At 33.4% G+C, this 19,976-nt stretch overlaps 2 protein-coding genes across 3 annotated transcripts; one reads left to right on the top strand and one right to left on the bottom strand.

The window, feature by feature from the left end:
• Nucleotides 1–2,643: 2,643 nt before the first annotated feature.
• On the top strand, nucleotides 2,644–8,593 carry LOC110106538 (calcineurin B-like protein 1). Its single transcript, XM_028693944.1, has 7 exons — nucleotides 2,644–2,711; nucleotides 3,245–3,365; nucleotides 6,246–6,405; nucleotides 6,488–6,648; nucleotides 7,149–7,229; nucleotides 7,379–7,491; nucleotides 8,165–8,593. Exons 1-7 carry the CDS (start codon nucleotides 2,644–2,646, stop codon nucleotides 8,226–8,228), a joined length of 768 nt encoding a protein of 255 aa, XP_028549777.1. The 3' UTR covers nucleotides 8,229–8,593.
• Nucleotides 8,594–10,398: 1,805 nt separating this feature from the next.
• Nucleotides 10,399–17,130, bottom strand: LOC110106539 (tubulin-folding cofactor A). 2 transcript variants are annotated; one of them, XM_020836469.2, is made up of 4 exons: nucleotides 16,956–17,130; nucleotides 13,059–13,272; nucleotides 10,816–10,902; nucleotides 10,399–10,736 (listed from the first exon to the last, which is right to left on the bottom strand). In XM_020836469.2, the coding sequence occupies exons 2-4, from the start codon at nucleotides 13,209–13,211 to the stop codon at nucleotides 10,644–10,646; spliced, it is 333 nt and encodes a 110-aa protein (XP_020692128.1). In that variant the 5' UTR covers nucleotides 13,212–13,272; nucleotides 16,956–17,130; the 3' UTR covers nucleotides 10,399–10,643. The 2 variants fall into 2 exon arrangements, with proteins under 2 accessions (XP_020692128.1, XP_028549814.1); XM_028693981.1 differs by having other exon boundaries at nucleotides 13,059–13,249; nucleotides 16,956–17,087.
• Between the last annotated feature and the right edge of the window lie 2,846 nt (nucleotides 17,131–19,976).

Below are 19,976 nucleotides of genomic sequence, written 5' to 3'. Positions count from 1 at the left end.
GACTGTCGAATGAGCTGCATTCATCGCTGAGCTCTTCATGTATGTTGGTTGGCTAGTTATCATGTTCACTACACATTGACTTTGTGTTCATAGGAAACTATCGAACATATGTTCAAAGTCCTTTGTGGCCCGTCAGGTGGTTCCTGTTTGTTGTTGTATGGTTACATTAATACTTTCATCGAAGCTTATTGTCATTTCCCTTTGACAAGCTATGATATTTGCATTATAAACCTCCTTCCTTTACTTCTAGGTGGGGTATTATGTGCATGATGGGTTCTTGATTCTTGCCCATAAGTGAACCGTCAGTGGATGTTTGCATTCATCGTATGTTGCATTGTGTATGTTTGCATTCATCGTACGATGCATATCAAACTATTTTGCTTATAGGGGGCTCGTGCATTTGCTAGATGCTTGATTGACGTTGACCGTGAGGGTGTCTTTGCAATTATTGCATTCCCACTGCCATTACTTGTAGGTGGCTGTTGATAAGTGTAAATAATATATTATTTTATGTGTTATATTTTTCAGTGAAATAATTTATTTTAGTTGTGTTGCGCAGAAAAATATAAAAATGACACAAAATTCTAAGTATCATCCAGCGTCGTATCGTCGGACGAATCAACACTGCAGCGCCATCAAGGACACTGCCGTAGCGCCACACTTCGACATGGTAGCGCCCTGTTCACTGTCTTCAAGTGTTGCGGTGTCAAAATGATCATCTTAGCAGCGCCATGTTCACTGTCTTCAAGTATCACGCCTTGGCGCCAAATTTTCCACTCTGGCGTCGCAGCATTCGAAAATCAAAAGTGTCGCGATGTAGCAGTTTTAACTTCCAAAGGACATGATCTGCCAGCGAAGCAACGCGATTGTTCACTAAGTAACTAGTCCACATTATCAAGCGTTGGGGCAGTGCAGAAGTTTCACCACCGAAATGTTAATTCATTTTATGGGCTCTGTGGCGTAACTCTTTCAAGTGCCCTAGCGCCACCTGGTATTTTTGTCTTTTCCTATAAATAGTAGTGATGCTATATTTGTAAGGGAATTCAGTCACTTGTCTAATTTTAGTATTTTTCAGAGTACTTTTTTAGATCTCTCTTTGAGTCAATTTTAAGGGAGAATAGATAAGTGCTAGTTACAATCATTAGAATGTTTACTTAGTATTTATTTGAGCAACTTTGTACAATAAGGAAGGAGTGTAGTGGGGATACATTGATCCTAGGTGGTAATATCACTCTCCTTGATAGTTCAATACCTAGCAAAATCGAGAAATACCGAGCAATCATGCGTCCGTTCCGGGTCGGGTTGTCGGGCCGCGCGGTAAATAGTGAGAACGCGTGGCGCTATTCTATTGGCGGCCGAACGTAGAGCTACGTCCTGTGACCGGACCAAATAAAAGTTCGTGATGTAGAGCATGTACGGCGGAATGAAAAAACAATTAGGAATATTGAAATAATATATTTGTATATTTAGACATATGATGTAAAATATGCTAGGTTCTTAAGGAAATGATAGGGAGGTCAGCAAATATTCTTTTCACCCTTACAAGCTCGATAGAGATTTAGGGATGTACATGTTCCGAATCACATTACAAACAACTATTTCATTAAAAAAAATATGTCATATATATTCATCAATCCAAAACACTTTATTTAAGCAGATATCCTTTTCATCCCTACAAGTTTGGTAGAGATCTAGGGATGCATATGCTTTGAATCACATTACACATAAAAATTTCATTACGAAAGATATGCAATTTACATTCATCAATCCAAAACACTTTATTTAAATATTGTATCATTTATTTTTACTTATTTTACTCATTGATTGAGTCTTCACAACTAACATTTTTATTTTAGTAGGATAATTTTGCAATTAGAGTAAAATGTAGCAGTTGATTGCTAAAAAGCATACTTCATTGTGTGTTCGACACTCTACTCTATCACTTTATTACTTGATTCGAGACATATATTTGCGTATATTAAGTGAGGTTTATTATTATTTATATATCAAAGAAAATTTAAGCATTGTTTAGGGGAGATAAAACCTTAAATATTTTAACAATTCAATAGTGCACTCCACAACAACCCCCATCAGCTGTTCATCTATCGTTGTCTACAGGAGAGCTGCATTGAATGCAAGTTTTCTAATATTTTATGTAAACAAGTTGTTATACACATTTAGAGTTCTCATTCATGCTTATAAGCAAGCTACATCATTAATCACAAGTCTCCTTGCTTTTAATTAGTGGATAACCCTTTTGTATATAAGACAAGCACATGGATGGGTTGATATATTCATCGTATGTATCATGCCTCCTTCAATAAGTGGATTGTCACACTTATTACAAATAATCTATTATTATATTTTATTCATAAGTAGGCTGTAGGTGAACCGTCATTTATATTATATGTTCATTACAAACATCACTTAGACTTATTTGATTTTGCAAATGGTATTTAATTAATTTAGGTCTAGTTCCCTATAGTTTTATTCAAGTTCAGTCCCCTGCTTTATTCAAATTTAGTTCCTTGTTATTTTAGTTATGTTCCCTGTCAGTCCAAATTTTGGTAGCTTCCCGACGTCTCCCCTATTTAGGAGAATTTTTTGGAGTTTAGGCCTGCCTACCACGTCAAGAAATATGGCATGGCTAGTGTCAGGCAACACCGTGGTCGTGATCTTCAATCCCACCACGCCAAGAAAGGCGTGCATGGGTCTTTAGGTGTAACTGTATGAAAATGCGTAGTTTTTTTCCTGCAGGCATAGAATCACGTATGCGGGCGCTTAAATTTTACTCTGCAATGCTAAGAATAACATGCGCAAGGCTCACCCGCCTCACCATAAGCGTCACACCAAGCTCTGTTCCACCGCGCTAAGAAAAACTCGCATAGGTGGTTTGCTCGTTGCGCCGCAAGCGCCGAAAATGGGATTTGGGGGCTTTTTTAGTTTAGGGAATTTATAAATTTTGCGAGGAAGGCGACCATGATGGTGTCGAGGGCATGAGAGCAACGAGGGGCTAAAACACATAAATATCTCTTTTCTACTTTTTTATGTTTTTTTATTTTGTGTTTTTTTGTAACTAATTACACAATAATTAAAAAAAAAAAGAAGAAAGGGTTGACTTTGGTTGGGTGAGAATGTTGTTTGGTGGTAGATTGGAGGTGGTTTTGGGTGCTATAGTGGGTGAAGGTTGAGGTGGAATGGGCTGTAGTTGTTGCAGGTAATTGGACTTTGAATGGAGCTGTAGGTGTGATTTACACAGTGGAGTAAGCTTGGTTGTTGCAGGTGGAAAGATGAGGGGCTGGTTTAGGTTGGCTGGTGGTGGTTTCTGTGTATTGGAGTTGGCTGCAATGAAGAGTGTTGCACAGGTACGGATGTTGAGTGGGGAAGGCTGATTTGGGTGTTGTACTTCAGGTATGAGAGGGAGAAGTGTTGGGTTAAAGAGGAATCTTGTAGTTGGAGCAGAGTTGTTGGGCTTGGTTTCACGACAAAGGGGGCTGGTTTAGTTTGGTTGTTTGGGTGCAGATGGGGAGGAGAAATGGCAGTTGTTGTGTGAGTTGCAGGTTGTTGGAAGTGTAAGTAGTCATCATGTAGAGGGATGTGGGCTCTTTGGAAGTGGGCTGATTTAGTGGAGTAGACTGATATTTTAGTCCAGGAAAGTGCTCTGATACCAATTTGATATGTCTTGGTATCAAAGAACCGCCAACGAATCAATACAAATTCAACAAACAATAAGTTTTTATTGTTAAACAAGGAAATATGCAAAAACAAGATACAATGGTCATCTTTCCGGAGGAGGGTCGTCTCTCCCAAACCCTAGACGCCGTTATGATCCCTCACAAAAGTAGTAGATAGCAAACACTCACAAAATTCTCCATACAAAACATAACATAAACCCTACTACTTATAGCAAACAATAAACAACAAATACCAAAACAACACTCAAATCAGCCCCCAAATTTGTCCTTTTTAATTAGGAAACATCTCATAATTAACCCCCTCTAAATTAGCCCCCAAATCTCTCATGTTTAATTAGGAAACATTTCCTAATTAATCTCCCCAAATCAGCCCCCTTTTTTAATATATTTCCCTCTCCAATTTGAATTCTAATTAGAAATCTTTCCTAATTGATCCCTTCCTTATATTCTCTTCACATAATGAATTAATATTTTACTAGGTCCCACAACAGGAGCCGAAATTTGTTCAGGTTCAACCCTCCCAAGGGCCGCCAATGCATCAGAGACCTGCAATTTTTTATAGCGCTAAATCTTGGCCATTAAAAGAGTAGCATAAAATTAAGTTAAGTATTGCAGAGATGAGGATGCTCAGATGGATGAGTGGCTTCACTCTTATAGACAGATGCGAAGCAAGCATATATGTGAAAAAGTTGGAGTTGCTCCAATGACAGATAAGATTAGAGAGAGGCACCTTAGATGGTTTGGTTACATAAAATGTTGCCCTTCCGATGATTCGGTTAGAAGAGTAGATGTATTAGATTTGGCTTATGTTAAGAAAGATAGAGGTAGACCTAAAAAGGCATGGTTAGAAAATATTAGAAATGAACTTTTTTATTAGATTTAAATGAGAATTTGACTCTTAATAGGATACAATGGAGAAAAAAAATTCATGTAACCTACCCTGTGTTGTTGTTGTTGTCGTCCAAAATTTTGTTGATACAATGGGATAAAAACTTCTTATTGTTGTCGTCGTCCAAAATTTTAAGCCTCCCAATCTTGATCATTTGACGTTTGGTCAACTATCCATTATTTGTGGACTCTTGATGACTTGATTTTTCTATTTGACATTGTGATTTGAAAATTTCTTTCAATAAAGTTCTTCCGAATCCGTGCATTTAAACGAAATTTCATCTATATAATTTGCTTTTTTTGGTTTATATGTCTGACTCTATAAAGCATCCTCCAACCATGTCACATTTTGTGGCCTTACCTATCTCAGATCTAAACTTTCAAGGCCTGAATTTTTATTTCTACTTCCTATAATTATATGATTTGTTTTGCTTTAATAGGTTTTTGGTATTTCAATCTCAAACATGGTTTTAAAAGTTGGTTTTGATTTCACCTTCATTTTTTTTTTTGATTTCACCGTCATTGTGAAAGTCTTAGCTTCTATTTCAGTAGTATCAAAATTTTCTGCATCCAATGTTGTTTATTTTTTGTGTTCAATTTTAATTTTAATTTTGATTATTTTATTTTAAAATATAATTATTTAGGATTTTACATTTAAAATATAATATATTAATATTTTATTCATATTAAATAATATTTAAATATAAAAAGGGAAGAATTGAGATGGGATGTAATTGAGTTCAGTCAGCTCAAGCTCAACTCGAAAAATAGCTCATGAGCAGAACTTGATATGCTAATGAGTTAAGTTTGAGTCTACCCCAACTCAATTAATTAGCTTATAAGCTAACTTGTTTAATAAAACATTAACATAAATTCATTTAGAATATATTATAATTTAAGATATTAAAGATTAAGTTATTAAAAATATTTAAAAATTATTTCACCTTCATATAACAAGTGACTTCTCATTTTTCTTTATTATTTTGTTACAGTAAATGCTTCTATAATTATTTTTTTCTTAACTAATAATGAGTTAGCTCAAACTTGTAGAATTAAGCTCGAACTAGATTAACTAAACTAGCTCAGGCTATGGGTGACTCCAGTTCAGCTCGACTTGTTTACATTCCTAGGATTATGATTATTCTATAATTTCTAATCTTATAAATAAAAGAATTATATATAATATTCATGTAATAAATTATGTACACTATAATATTAGGACTATTATGTGAAGTAATGAATCACATTTTTCATTGCTTATTCTCATATACCCTCTCGTTGCTTTCACTTGCATCCTTGGTTTCATCTTAATTTATTTTGTTACATGTTAAATTAAAGGCTCAATAGATTTATTGATTGAGAAAAAAGATCATATTTAATCCCATGCATATCAGGTTAATATAGTATGAACAAATATTACAAAGAAAGAAGTCATGTAAATTATTTGAAACAGCAAGACAGAAAATTAGTGTGGCTTAGGTGGAAAAAATGCTTAAACTTGTGATTCCACGGAAGACAACACTACATCTAATTAGTTAAGAAAGTCTATTTTGCTTCTATTATGGACCAATTTGAACCATTATTCTCTTTGCATGCAAAAATTGAATAATTCAGTAATACCATGATCTCAACTTACATTTATAAAAGCATCCATTTGACTAGAATTGTGCCCCCTCTGAATTTTTGAAAATATATTATGCCACCATCTTGCAGATATTTGAGCTGTTTGATGTGAAGCAAAAGGGCGTTATTGATTTTGTTGACTTTGTTCTATCGCTTAATGTATTTCACCCAAATGCACCGCATGATGACAAAGTTGATTGTAAGTTTCTAGTATTTGTTACCATTTCTCTGTTCTTTGTATGCATCTTGCATACTAATCAAAATGGTTTTTGATTTTGTAGTTTCCTTCAAGCTTTATGATTTGGATGGTAATGGCTTCATTGAGAGGAAAGAGGTAAATTGGAAACCTTTCTATCAGCGCCCTCTATGTTATCCGGCTGGAATTCATGATTGTGCTATGGAATTGATCTTTGCAGATAATAAGGGTAAAAGAAAATTACATGTAAGTCAATTTTAGATTAGCTTGGCATGGTGAATCTATGTACAGCAATAGAAGTTCATCTTGAATTCACGAGCAGCTTGAGGGTTCCCTAAAATTCTCATTTCTCAATCAAAATGCTAATCGTTATAAAAATCCTGCTAATCTGAACCTAACGCTTCCGGTTTGCATATGTGGGCTCGTTAGCTTATAAACATCAAGAATTGGCCTATCAAAGAACTTGATTATTCAAAATTCACTCAAAGAATATTAAAATATATCTTCATTAGGGGTCTTGGAAGATTTTGCGTCAGAATTTGTATCGAACCTTGAGAGCTGATGGATATCAACTGGTCTAATCTGTTTAGTGTAGCATTCAATTTTTTTTTAAATAATGTTTAACTATTTGTTTGATACGGGCGGGAAAAATAGTCATTACCCGAAATGCTTATAACATTAACTCCTCTGCTTGCTTTTTCTGATTCTAAATATGAGACAATAATCAAACAAAATCTATTTTACAGGTAAAACAGATGTTAATTGCTCTTCTTTCCGAGTCTGACATGAAGTTGTCAGATGAAACAGTTGAGCTCATTTTAGACAAGGTTGGGGATGTTTTTGACTAATGCTCCTGATTTCTGAATCTATAGAGATTTTTTGTCTTTTTTTTCTCCATCTTGATTATTCTCTTGCTCCTTGACTTTTTTCTTGAGTATTTACTTTGCTTAGTGGTTTTCCCCTCTTCTGTGAACAGACTTTCATGGATGCAGATGTTAATCGTGATGGAAAGATCGATAAATCAGAATGGCAAAACTTTGTTTCCCGCAACCCATCAATGATGAAGATAATGACACTTCCATATCTGAGGTAAATCCAAGCCTTGAAATAAAAGAAAAGTATTCTCCAATTGATTGTTTTGTTCATCGGCCTATTATATTTCATTTCAAGGTTAGTCTTCAAGCATTCCCTTGCAACTGGCTAGATTATTCATGGTTAAGATGTACATGTTAGTCAAGGAAAAGAAGATTTTTTTTTATCAGATTAAAATTGAGGAAAAAACCTTTTAGAGATTATCAAAAGATAGTTAAGTTGTAGCTAGCTGAATGAACTAAAGCACTGTATCTATGTTTTATTCAGATGTAGCATAAGTGAGGCAGCAGTTAGGTAGATAAAGAAAAGTGAGCATGTGAAGTGATGTCTAATGGCCATGTTTCACATGAGAACAGCAACTGGTGTGTAGTGAACTAAATACAGAAAATATTTTCAATAAGAGCACCATTGTTGCAAATCAATCAAACAGTAAAATATCCGAAAAACACTATATAACAGAAAATACTCGTAAATACAAGATTACTCTAAGTAGCATCATAGAATGCCCACAACTTTCATATACTTTTCTACTTTTCGCTACTTAAAGGAAGTTATTTATAGCATATACAACATACTTAAAGGAAATCTAATGAACACTGATAATCTAATGATACTTAACCCACCAAATCAAATTGATTGCTAACAGTGTATGTTTACTGGAATGATGCAGGGACATCACAACAACGTTTCCAAGTTTTGTATTCAATTCAGAGGTTGATGATATAGCTGCGTGATACAAACTTTCATAATCAAAATAAATCAATCCATTGCGGATCATATTTGGTTCCCTGAAGTGTGTATGCCCCGAAGAATGTAAAGCATTTACATTATTCTACGCAGAGAGATGCGATTGATTTTTCATTGATTTCTGCAATCAGTGAGTTTTATGACAATTTTTGGGTGTTGGTGTAAGATATATGGGTGGAGGCATCTCTCTGTCTTTTTTTTTGGTCATTATATTGTGTATAACTTAGCCCTGTGCTCATGTACATTTGACGCAGGTGGCATTCTAGGCTATGCCCTAATTTTAGCATGGCGGAGAACGTGTAGTTTTTGTGGCATCAGCAGGTAACTTTTATGGCCTTATTTTGGCAGAAAATATCTCTTTTTTTTTTTTGGGAAATTTTGGGGCAAAGCCCTTGTATTAAAAACAAAACTCAGTTACAAGTAAACATCAGTTATAAGTAAACCTGTAAAGAAATAAAAGAAAATCAAAATAAACATCCAAATATCCCTTAGCACAGGGATCAAAAGGTGGAGGAACAAAACAGGGGAGAACTTGGTGGGAGGATGTGGGACTCAGGCAGAATGAGATCACCCAATATCACAGAATTGATCAATGGCTGTCAAAACGAAAAAGTCTCAGGTTGCTAGAGTGTCTTCAATAATCGAACAGCAAAACCCGAACATGCATAAGGCCATCCAATAGGACCTGATAAGATAGCAAGTGACATTGCAGCCCACCGGGAGATCTCAGGTCATCATTGTCCCCAAAATTTTGAGCGTACCAGCACATCCAAAAATCCAGCAATACCTCAAGAAAGAATAGAAAATTTCTCTTTAAGCTTCTGAACATATTTCCAACTTTTGGATTTTCCTCTTATAGACACAACAATAGCTTTGACCAGAGCATCCGGAGTGGTGCAAGAATTAGAGAAACCCAGTGGATATCTATTTTTGCACAACAATGGCAGAAAAGATCTCTTGCAAATATTATATACATAACCTGAAAACCCTGTAGATATCTATTTTTGCATTGTTTCTAAATTGAATTTGATGAAACAAACTTAAAAACAGTATATATTGAGTTTTCAAGACAAAGAAAATTGCAAATGTTTTGTACTTGCATGAACCATCTCTGCAGGTTTAATGAAATATATTATGTTCTCAGGGTACTCGGGCAAATGCTGGTTTTGTGTAAGCTCTGAAGTCAGAACAAGATGGGGAGTCTTTTATATGTTGCAATTCTATTATTTGAAAGAAATATCAGAATTGTTGGATTTATTGATTTTTCTTTGAAAGTGTTGCCATTTTTCCGGGCTAAGAGAATGGAATGGTATAGAATATTAGGGATCCCGTTTTTTGAGCTATAATTTTGAGGAATGTTAAGAGCCTTAATATATTTGAAGAATTTTTTCTTTTTTTTTAACTTGGGAGTAAAGGATCAAAAGACTAGAAATTTCAACAAATAATCTGAAAATTAAAAATAGCTGATACAACCAGCAAACAAAAAAAAAAAGCTATGTAGAATGCAGAGCAAATAGCCTAAACTTTCAATCAAGAAAACTGAATGTTTTGCATATGTTTGTGTGATAAAAATTGCTTAAATTCTTACAAATAAAAACAAAAGAAACATCAAAGAAAGAAAAGTCAGAAATTAAAAAAGCAGCAGATACAGGCTTCGAGATTGTGGGATCTGTAGTATCCATTCAATAAATAAATAAGTGGTAGCCATTAGAAATCAGGCGCTTAAGATCTAAGGGCCATAGCAGGTCAATATCTCGATAAGATGATGCAGAAGAGAATACAAGTGCGGAATCATCAATCCAGAAATCAGGAGAGAGAGAGAGAGAGAGAGAGAGAGAGAGAGAAAGAGGCATTCGATTTTTTTTTTTTTAATTAGCTCTGAAATGAAATTTGATATAAAGGAATGTCCTCGGTTATTGCCCCCTAAAAATTTTAAAATATTATGACCTTTAGGCTATTGTCCCATGTTTTACAATAACATGCATGTAGAACCCTGCCAAGGGGACCCCCAACATATCTGCGAAGCGTACAGCGATCAAGAATATGAACAAATAGGGGTCAAGAGATAGCGCCCTCGGAATAAATTTTGGTTGTAAGGATATTTATATATAAAAAAAAAATTATACACTTTTACTTATATAAATTTATCCCTCTGAAAATTAAAGCAGGTTCTGCCCCTGGTTACTAGCCATGCACATGAGGCCTGTGGCACAAATACAAAAATGAAGAGTTCAAAGAAAAACCATAGTTTTAATGTCTGGAATGTTTCTAAACAAGCAAGAAAGTTGCAAGCCAAGTAAATCAACAGATGCAGTTTGTTTAAGGAGAGTGAGAAAAGAAGCATAAATTATAAGTAGCAGTTGTGCACTCTCTCCAAAAATTCCCGGTAATTTTCTCCTATCTTATGCTGTTCTAAACAAAGGTTCGAGCTCTGAAATAGTTCTTTCAGCTTCCGCTATCTCAGAACCTTCTTGGTTGCATTCTTTAACTTCCTCCTGAAATCAAGACATAGAAGCAATTTAATTTTGAGAAGCTCAAACACGAGAAGAGAGAAAATAGCATGATTGTGCATACTAGCGTTGCTTTCAAGTCAGCTAGTGAAGCCTCCAGCCTCTTGAGGCAATCAGGAATCATCATCCTTGATTCTGCCAAAACGTTCTCCTGTACAAGAAGCATCACAGATTTATCTTTCAATTATTAGCTACACCTAAGGAAAAAAAAAGCAGCATGAAATCATGTTTAAATATTCTTTTTCTATGGTAATCGATCAAGAGACACATGAAGGGCATTTTAACGGCAAATTATTTTGTGTGGACGCCAAATGCAGTCCAAAGACTAACCAAAATGTGCCACGTCACCCCGCTCGATAACGCGGCTTGGTATCGCACTCGGTGCCGCTCGGTAATGCGGCTCGGTATCGCTCGGTAATGCTGACGCGTCACATTATGGTTGATCATCGGACGGTAAACTGCGTTCGGCATCCACACAGAATAATTTCTCCTTTTTAACACACTCTAAGTTCATGATTGCAAGAAACAGAAATTGGAAGCTCGCAGAACAACAATCACTAATGTAAACAGTACGTTAGGCTACTCCATTCCCCAAACCACAAGGGAAAACAGAAACGCTTTATAAATAATAATAATAATTACATCTTGAGCTCAAAAAAATTTTCTGCCTTGTGTTCTTGTCCACATCCAATGCGAAATGAGTTTGCTGTCCCCTGGTTTGATGAAAGGTTTAAAATTTTAATAGAGAAGAAATATTTTGTGCCAACTTCCATGTGACCAACAAGAAAATAAGAAGTCCTATCGCATACAAGACATTTAAGATACTTAAGATACTTAGACCCATTAAGATTTTCTAGAACAAGCATGTTGTTTCCTTAACCGCGCAAAAAATAGCTGTAATGTGCAAAAACATGGTGATGAGAACCAATAAAGGTTAGATACTTGTTCAACCTCACCATTTTAACCTAAAGAAGAAAAAAAAATTCTACCTTAACTTTCTTTGGTAAAACAAAAAAGTTCAAAGGTAAAAGCACCATGCACTGTTTGGAATCAACGTACACAAAGCCTTTTTCCCACCTATTTCTGTTTAAGAAATGGCACTAACAACTAAATTTTCCAATTCACTATAATAGTGTACAAACACAATGGTCTGCTACCATGAGTTGTAAATAAAAATATACCATTAATAGGCATGATCATCATTATATGCTTAATAATGCTACTACAAGTATTTAGTGGTTAGTCTTTACTTCTGAAAACCATATTACATGACTATGATACCAAGAGCAAAGCCAAGAAAGGAACTTCAAAATGTAGCTGATCAACAGTTTCCCAGTTAAAACATGAAACAATTACGAAAGCAATGAATGAAAATAACTTTCAAAGTACATGGCGAACAAAAGAAAGCAGAAGTAAATTTACTCTAAGCCACAGCAATGAAAGAAAACAGAAATGCTTTATAAATAATAATAATAATAATAATAATAACAAATAAAAATTATAATAAATATAATAATAATAATAATAATAATAATAATAATAATAACATCTTGAGCTCAAAAAAATTAGTTTGCTGTCCACTGGTTTGATGAAAAGTTTAAAATTTTAATAGAAAAGAAATATTTTGTGCCAACTTCCATATGACCAACAAGAAAATAAGAAGACCTATCGCATACAAGAAATTTAAGATACATAAGATGCTTAGACCATTAAGATTTTCTAGAACAAGTATGTTGTTTCCTTGACCACGCAAAAAATAACTGTAATTTGCAAACGTGGTGATGAGAACCCATAAAGTTAGATACTTGTTCAACTTCACCATTTAAACCTAGTTAGGAAAAAAAAAATTCTACTTTAACTTTCTTTTGTAAAAAAAGTTCAAAGGTCAAAGCACCATGCACTGTTTGGAATCAACGCACACAAAGCCTTTTTCCCACCTATTTCTGTTTATGAAATGGCACTAACAACTAAATTTTCCAATTCACTATAATACTGTACAAACACAATGGTCTGCTACCTTGAGTTGTACATAAAAATATACCATTAATAGGCATGATCATCATTATATGCTTAATAATGCTACTACAAGTATTTAGTGGTTAGTCTTTACTTCTGAAAACCATATTACATGACTATGATACCAAGAGCAAAGCCAAGAAAGGAACTTCAAAATGTAGCTGATCAACAGTTTCCCAGTTAAAACATGAAACAATTACGAAAGCAATGAATGAAAATAACTTTCAAAGTACATGGCGAACAAAAGAAAGCAGAAGTAAATTTACTCTAAGCCACAGCAATGAAAGAGACCTGCTGTTTGAGATCATAAGGATCGGCACCTTTCTCCTTCATATCTGCAGTCTTAGCAGCCTCGTCCTTGACTTCTTTCTCATATGAACGGAGTTCCTTGAGGACTCGATTGCTTGTCCCTGTCTTGATCTTTAATTGTCTAAGAGTTGCCATAATCAATCTCTTTGTTCCTTCCCTATCTCTCTTTGCTCCTTTCAATGGTCGAAACCTCCAACTGTATGAGTTGGGAGAGTGAACTATAGACTTGGAATTTAAGATTAAAAAAAAGAGCAAAGGATAGAGTTCTGCGAAAAACTATGAGCAATTGTTGCTCTGACCGGAGATATTATTAGTAAAAGCACGAGCTTGTAGCAAAGAATACTTTTCTGAGTTTGTACCTTTTTTTTTAATATCTAGACCAACATAACTTGAACAATCTAGACATCTAGTGCTTATATCCAGACAAACATAGCTTGAATAATCTACCACATCTAGTATTTTTATCCAAACAAACATAACTTGAACAATCTAGATATCTAGTGTTTATATCCAGATAAACATAACTTGAACAATCTATAGATCTAGCAGTCAATCAGCCAGAAATGCACACCAAAAAGAAATATTTATATAAACAAAGGCTAGGACACAACTGTGGTAAAAGAGCAGTTGCTTATCTATAGTTATTTTGCAAAAATAAAAACTATGCACAATACAAATTTACAGCAAATATATTATCATCATAATTATCCTTATTCTGAGTGCATCATCATCATTAACATTATCTTGCTTTATGAACCCCAAGTACTGTAATTGGAGATAACTTTAGTTGATGCAACATTTTTTTTTTTTGCAAAACTTCAAAGCTCTAGCTTCTTTGATGCACCCATTCGTTTCACAATCCTTCTTATAAAAGCGCTCGTACTCTTGAATATGCTCAAACCAAACTATTTTTAAAAACCTTTAATATAATCAATTTACACTCTATTCTTCCAGGTTTTACTTCATACCCATCTCAAAATTGACTACAAAGCAACTTGGCTACTAACAACTTCTTTATCAACCAACTCTCTCTCCATATAAACCATTGTCATTTACTAAATATTCATTAAACCACCAACTTTCTGTATCCTCTTATGTTACATCTTCATCTATATTCTAACTATCATGTACGATAGACCAAAGATATCAAAAGTATCACATTTGCATATGCTCAATTATAATTAGATTTCATTTTTTACTCTCATACCCATTAAACTGCATATCAAGTACTAAATAATTGTACTGCAACTCTTAGGCCTCCTATCTTCATGAGTATTTATCCACTCCTAACTTTGTGTTTAAATAAGAGAAAAGGATCAAAATAGTTTCCAACTATATCAAAAGATCATTTTGGCCCCACAACTCCTTAAAGAGGGACTATTTTGATCCCTCTTTAAAGAGTTGAAGGACTAAATCTTGTAATAAAGTTGAGAACCATTTTGATCCTTCATAAAGAGACAATGGATCATTTTTGTCCTTTATCATTTAAATAAAATATCTCTCTCTCTCCCTCATGGTAAGGTTTTCTCATATAAAAATTGCATGTGCCAAGCTATGTTATTTTATGCATTTGTTACACGCAGGTTGCAAAATTGTCTCTTGACACTTTATGAAGGATCAAAATGATTCTCAAATATATTAAAGGATCATTTTGGTCCCTAAACTTCTTAAAGATGAACTAAAATAGCCCTACCATGGAACTATTTTGGTCTCACTTTAAGGAGATGAAGGACCAAAATGGTCTTGTAATAAAGTTGGGGAACAATTTTGGCCCTTCATAAAGATTCAATAGACCATTTTTGGCCTTTCTCATTCAAAAAAAATCTCTCTCATAGTAGGATTTTCTCATATAAAAATTACATGTGTCAAGCTATGTAATTTTATGCATTTGTTGCAAGTAGGTTGCATGTCCTATATAAATGATATAAATTTAACAATCATCTTTAAAAAAATATTGTGATTTGAAACCTTTGGTTACTACATAACTAATTTTAATGTTCATTACTACTCAATCATTTATAAATAACTTCAAAATATTGTTGATGCAATACTCTTCTCCTCAACATCACTAATAATCACGGTACTCAATCATACCCCTTCTAGAGCTAATAAAAATTGTAAGAGAACTTTTCTAGCTCTCAATACCTTTAGACTAATTGTCTAAAAAAGAAACACTGCTTAAATACTACCCTTTACAATGACTTTAACAACTAGGGTTTTTTTTGGGTGGTCATAGCATATATATATATATATATATATATATAGAGAGAGAGAGAGAGAGAGAGAGAGAAGGGTGTAAGTGAGCTAAGCTGTCTTGCAAGTCTGTACGCTTAGGCTGGTTCAGCTCGTAAGCTTGATGAGCTACTTGATTAATTTAAAATATATATTTTTTAAAAAATTAATTAGCATTATATAATATATTTAAATATTTTTAAATTAATTCTATATTAAAAAAATTCTTTAAAAAAACTAAAACTTTAATTTTAAACTAAGAAATCGAACTCAACAATCAAGTCAAGCTTGATCTTTTAAAACGGGCTCGAGCAGCTAGTCGAGCTTGAGCTTTAGTAAGAGTTACATAAGCTTAGCTTGATTAGGCAAATACTCAACTCTACTCGAATTGTTTACACCCATAGAGAGAGAGAGAGAGAGAGAGAGTATAGTTTTAAGTATTACGTATGTAGATCCCATTATTTAATAAGGCAAATTTCAATAAAAAATGTAAAATTGTACCATTAATAGAAGTAATCTTACAATTCCCACTCCAAAATACTTCTCTAGTTTGCTTATCTCCTCCAAGATGCTAGTTCGTCAAGGGGACATCGTCTATTAATTCGTATCCTTATATCCCAATGATGGATTTGGGGTCAATCCGCCCCGGCTTCCAACTCATTTATTTGCTCCAATTCAACATATATGCTAAATGCAAATGAGAGGAAAAAAAAACTTTGATGGAAGTTCATTCTATCCCAAAAAAAACTCAAGAGACCTTTCAACACAAATGTTGAAATACACTTGTCAAATCACCATCTGATTTGTTAAAAGAACAATGAACAGATATCTTAAGAAGAAAATAAATAAAGCAAACAAAACCACATCCCTTCATTTTTTCAAGAAACTTAATTTGAGCGAATTGGCAACTGATTTTGGTATTCTTAATCAAGAAAATATAGTTCCAATTCTCTACTAAACAATAGCAGTAAAGGAAACCATCAAGCCATCCTAAAAAAATCTGAAAGCCACTACTCTTCCAACCATGCTTGGAAAATTCTCTAATTATAAAACACACGGAACCATGACTTGTGACTAATTTGGCCGAAAAGATCCAAATCCAATCAAGACAACAAAATAGAGGAAAACCCATCATTCTTTACTCGGCAGAGAAGAACAAATTGTGTCAAGAAAATTCTTGAAGATTACGTCTCTCATTTACTATAAAGAATATAGCACAAGAAATCAAGAATTCTCAAAACTCCCAAAGCCTTAAAGTAGAGAAATAATCTCAACAAAAGCATCATATTATGACTTAAAGCTGAAAGAGAGGAAGATAAACTCAACCTTCTTTTCATACATAGATGTCATATTGATGCGAAAAAAAGAAAACCTCAAACAATGGTTCTTGATCTCAATAATGCAGCAAACACAAACTAACATCATTTTCTCCAAAAATAGAAGTAATCTATATTGCATCACTTACCAACCAGAGAAGAGGAGGAAGAAGATTCAATAGAGAAAGGAAAAGATGAAAGTGGAAATGAAGAATGGAAAAGGATTAGAAGAGAAAATCAAGAAGAATAAGGCGAAAAGGAAGAAGAAGATAGGAAGGGAGGAGAGAATGAAGAACAGGGAGATGAACAGATAAATGAAGGAGACGATTACCACAAGAACCTGCCGGTCTCCCTCTCTGGATCGCGCTGGCCCTCCCTCTCCCGCTCGCAGTCTCTTCCGTCCGCCTCCTCTCGCGTCTCTGGTTTGGTTCGCACGAACAAGAAATCCAAGCCGAATGAAATCTCTCGCTCCCACTCGCTTTCTTCCTCCCCGATCCGCACTGAAGCTGTGCCCAAATGAAGAACAATTACCATCATACCCCTGCCTCTTAATCTTGTTTTTAATCAAAAGGCTGAAGTGATTTGATAAATTTAAGAGGATCGGAGGGTTGAATTAGCTATAGAAAATTGAACTAAAACAAGCCAAGTTGAATAGATATTGAGTTCAGATTTTATTCAATCGATTTTGAGCTAATCGAGGTAGATTTGATTTAGATTAGATAGAGACAAGTCAAATTGGGCCGATCAGAGTCGTCGAGCTACAAATCTACAAATCGCATCCGATTCAATCTGAATGATGCCAATTTGTTTGAAATTGAGTAAGGTCGTGTTAAATTGAGTCAACCAGAACCGATGAGCCATAAATCGGGTTTGATTCGAGCCGAATCAACTCGATTTTGCTTGTTTGATTTCCTTTAATTAATAACCAAATTAACAATTTTGGGCGTGAGTCAAGTTAAAAATTAATGTACAATACTCAAACAAATTTATTTGATTATTAATCAAAATTATTTTAATTAAATTGGTCTCGATTGACTCAATTTAACAATTGACGATGACATCAAAGTCAAATCAAACTCGAACCGAGTCGACTCAAACTGATCTGCGCCATTAAATTTAAATTGTGTGATATAACTGATTTCAACTAACTCAAATCAGCTCGATTTGAAACTTATCAGTGACCTACGAGATGAATTGGATTGTCAAAATCGAGGTCAACACAACATAAGAAATGCTCTGAACCCACTAAATAGCACTCGAATGCAACATATCAAAATAAGACAAAGGAGTTAAATTCTATAAATTATGATAGCAAAATTTTAAATAATAAAAATTCACAGTAAAAAAGACTTTTTTTTTAACCTAATGTAAGCATTGTTTAAGGTCCCAACAAACCAAAATTGACGAGAGACAAACTAGCTCAAATAAATTTTTGTGGGTTGAACTAAACCTTCCACCTTTCCCTCTCACAAGCAAGTGGGTGTGCTCTAACAACCATGGGCAACGGTATTGTCGAACAACTGATGCCATCTTAATGGGCAAATTATTTGGTCCGGTCAACGGACCTAAAAATATGTCCAGACATCCAATTAAAACTTATCACATCACATGCGCTTTGACTGTGCTTTTTGACTGCGCTTTAACTGTGTTTTGACTGCGCTTTGCCTGCATTTTACCTGCGCTTTACTTACGCTTTTGATGCACTTAATTTAAAATAATATTTTATTAGTGCCCGGACTTATCTCCACGTCCAATGACCGGACATAATAATTTGTCTTCTTAATGAGTGTCTACAAGATGATATATCCAAACATGCTAGTATATTTTAACAAACAAACTTCATATATTTATCATTTCTTGTAAATGATAGTATGATACAGGTATCACAGGAGACACCGTTAAAAATAGTACCAATGAATGTACTAATTTTTCATAAACTTTTTTATTTTCATGCACGGATACATTATATTTCCAATCAGTACAATAAAGAGGTGTATTTCATCTGTCAACATGTACATACAAGCATATATATCTTAATCATTTCATTAATATGTCATTCATTTACTTTCTATGAAAAATATGTATCACAATATATCACTTATTGTCCATGCCAATATGAACAATTATTGAATATGAGAAAATAAAAGAATATTTTAACTTACAGCAATAATTAAATAATATGAATAATATCCTTAATTTCATTTAATTTAAGAGAAAGAAAAATTATTAATGTAAAAAAAGACATATTATTCACCTTGAATTTAAATGCCTTAACAATTTACTTTAATCACCTCTCTATCACCGTCAGCTTAAATCTTATATAAATACATTCTCATTGTTATACTTAAAACATTATCTAAATTTATTTTTAATTTTTACTCTCGTAAATATATGAATCTCTAACAATTAAAATATCAAGTATTATTATTTTTTATACCATATAAATTTTCCTTTTCTTCTCTCTCTAAATATTTATTACAAATACCTAAATAGTTCTCATATTTAATTTAAAATTTATTCTCCTCACTTGTCATTTAAATATGAATAAAATCATAATTTATTTTTTATTAATTTATAAATTTTCAATATTTAATAACTTCTTTCTAATTAAATATACTCTCATTCTCTATATAAATTATTTTTAGCTTATCAAGTATTTACTCTTCTAAATCTAATTTATGATTTAATATAATATAAGCTTAACTTATTCCCTATCTAATTTAAAATCTTATCTACGAATTTAATTTTGCTCGATGTATATTCATACTAAAAAATAATATTTAATTTTAATATTTTCTAAATTACTTTCAAAGTATAGATTTTAGATTAAACTTTCTTAATTTGGGATATTACAACCTTAATATTTTTATAATATTAATTTCATTCACTGACTAAGTTCTGAGGCCTTCTCCTAACAACTTGCATCATATATATGCTGCTAAAATTTAAATATTTCAATAAGATTAAGCATTTATGTACGTCATATGAAATTAAAAATCAATGAAGTAAAATATTCAATAAGATTAAGCATTTATGTACGTCATATGAAATTATTCTATGAACTTATATATATTATGGTGACGACATTCAGCTTATTACATGTTTCGCATGATCAGTTGTGGTGTACACTCTTTCTTTAATTATTATTTTTTTCATAGTAACTACGAGTATAAGTCTACACAAAAAGTTAATATATCAAATTTTTTTAGAGTATTAAAAACTCTAAAATATTAATTAGAAGTAGTGATATGATAAATATTACATATAAAATTTTTTATTTAATTTTGTAATAAAGATGGTGGTATATGCCTCACCATGCTGATGTGCATCTCATATTGTGTAATCTTTTCCA

This window comes from Dendrobium catenatum, unplaced genomic scaffold (genome assembly GCF_001605985.2).
Source record: "Dendrobium catenatum unplaced genomic scaffold, ASM160598v2 fragScaff_scaffold_390, whole genome shotgun sequence".
Taxonomy (NCBI): Eukaryota; Viridiplantae; Streptophyta; class Magnoliopsida; order Asparagales; family Orchidaceae; genus Dendrobium; species Dendrobium catenatum.
Note: the sequence above shows the minus strand (reverse complement) of the source record. Positions and strands in the feature narration are given on the sequence as shown.

Bases quoted from the DNA above. Each gene is read 5' to 3' on its own strand.
- LOC110106538 (XM_028693944.1), top strand. From the start codon at position 2,644: ATGGCTAGTGTCAGGCAACACCGTGGTCGTGATCTTCAATCCCACCAC. The intron at 7,230-7,378 runs GTTGGGGATGTT...TTCTGTGAACAG, and splicing joins TTGAGCTCATTTTAGACAAG to ACTTTCATGGATGCAGATGT. The intron at 7,492-8,164 runs GTAAATCCAAGC...GGAATGATGCAG, and splicing joins ATGACACTTCCATATCTGAG to GGACATCACAACAACGTTTC.
- LOC110106539 (XM_020836469.2), bottom strand. From the start codon at position 13,211: ATGGCAACTCTTAGACAATTAAAGATCAAGACAGGGACAAGCAATCGA. The intron at 10,903-13,058 runs GTCTCTTTCATT...CTTCTTGTACAG, and splicing joins CTTATGATCTCAAACAGCAG to GAGAACGTTTTGGCAGAATC. The intron at 10,737-10,815 runs GTATGCACAATC...TCTTGATTTCAG, and splicing joins CTGACTTGAAAGCAACGCTA to GAGGAAGTTAAAGAATGCAA.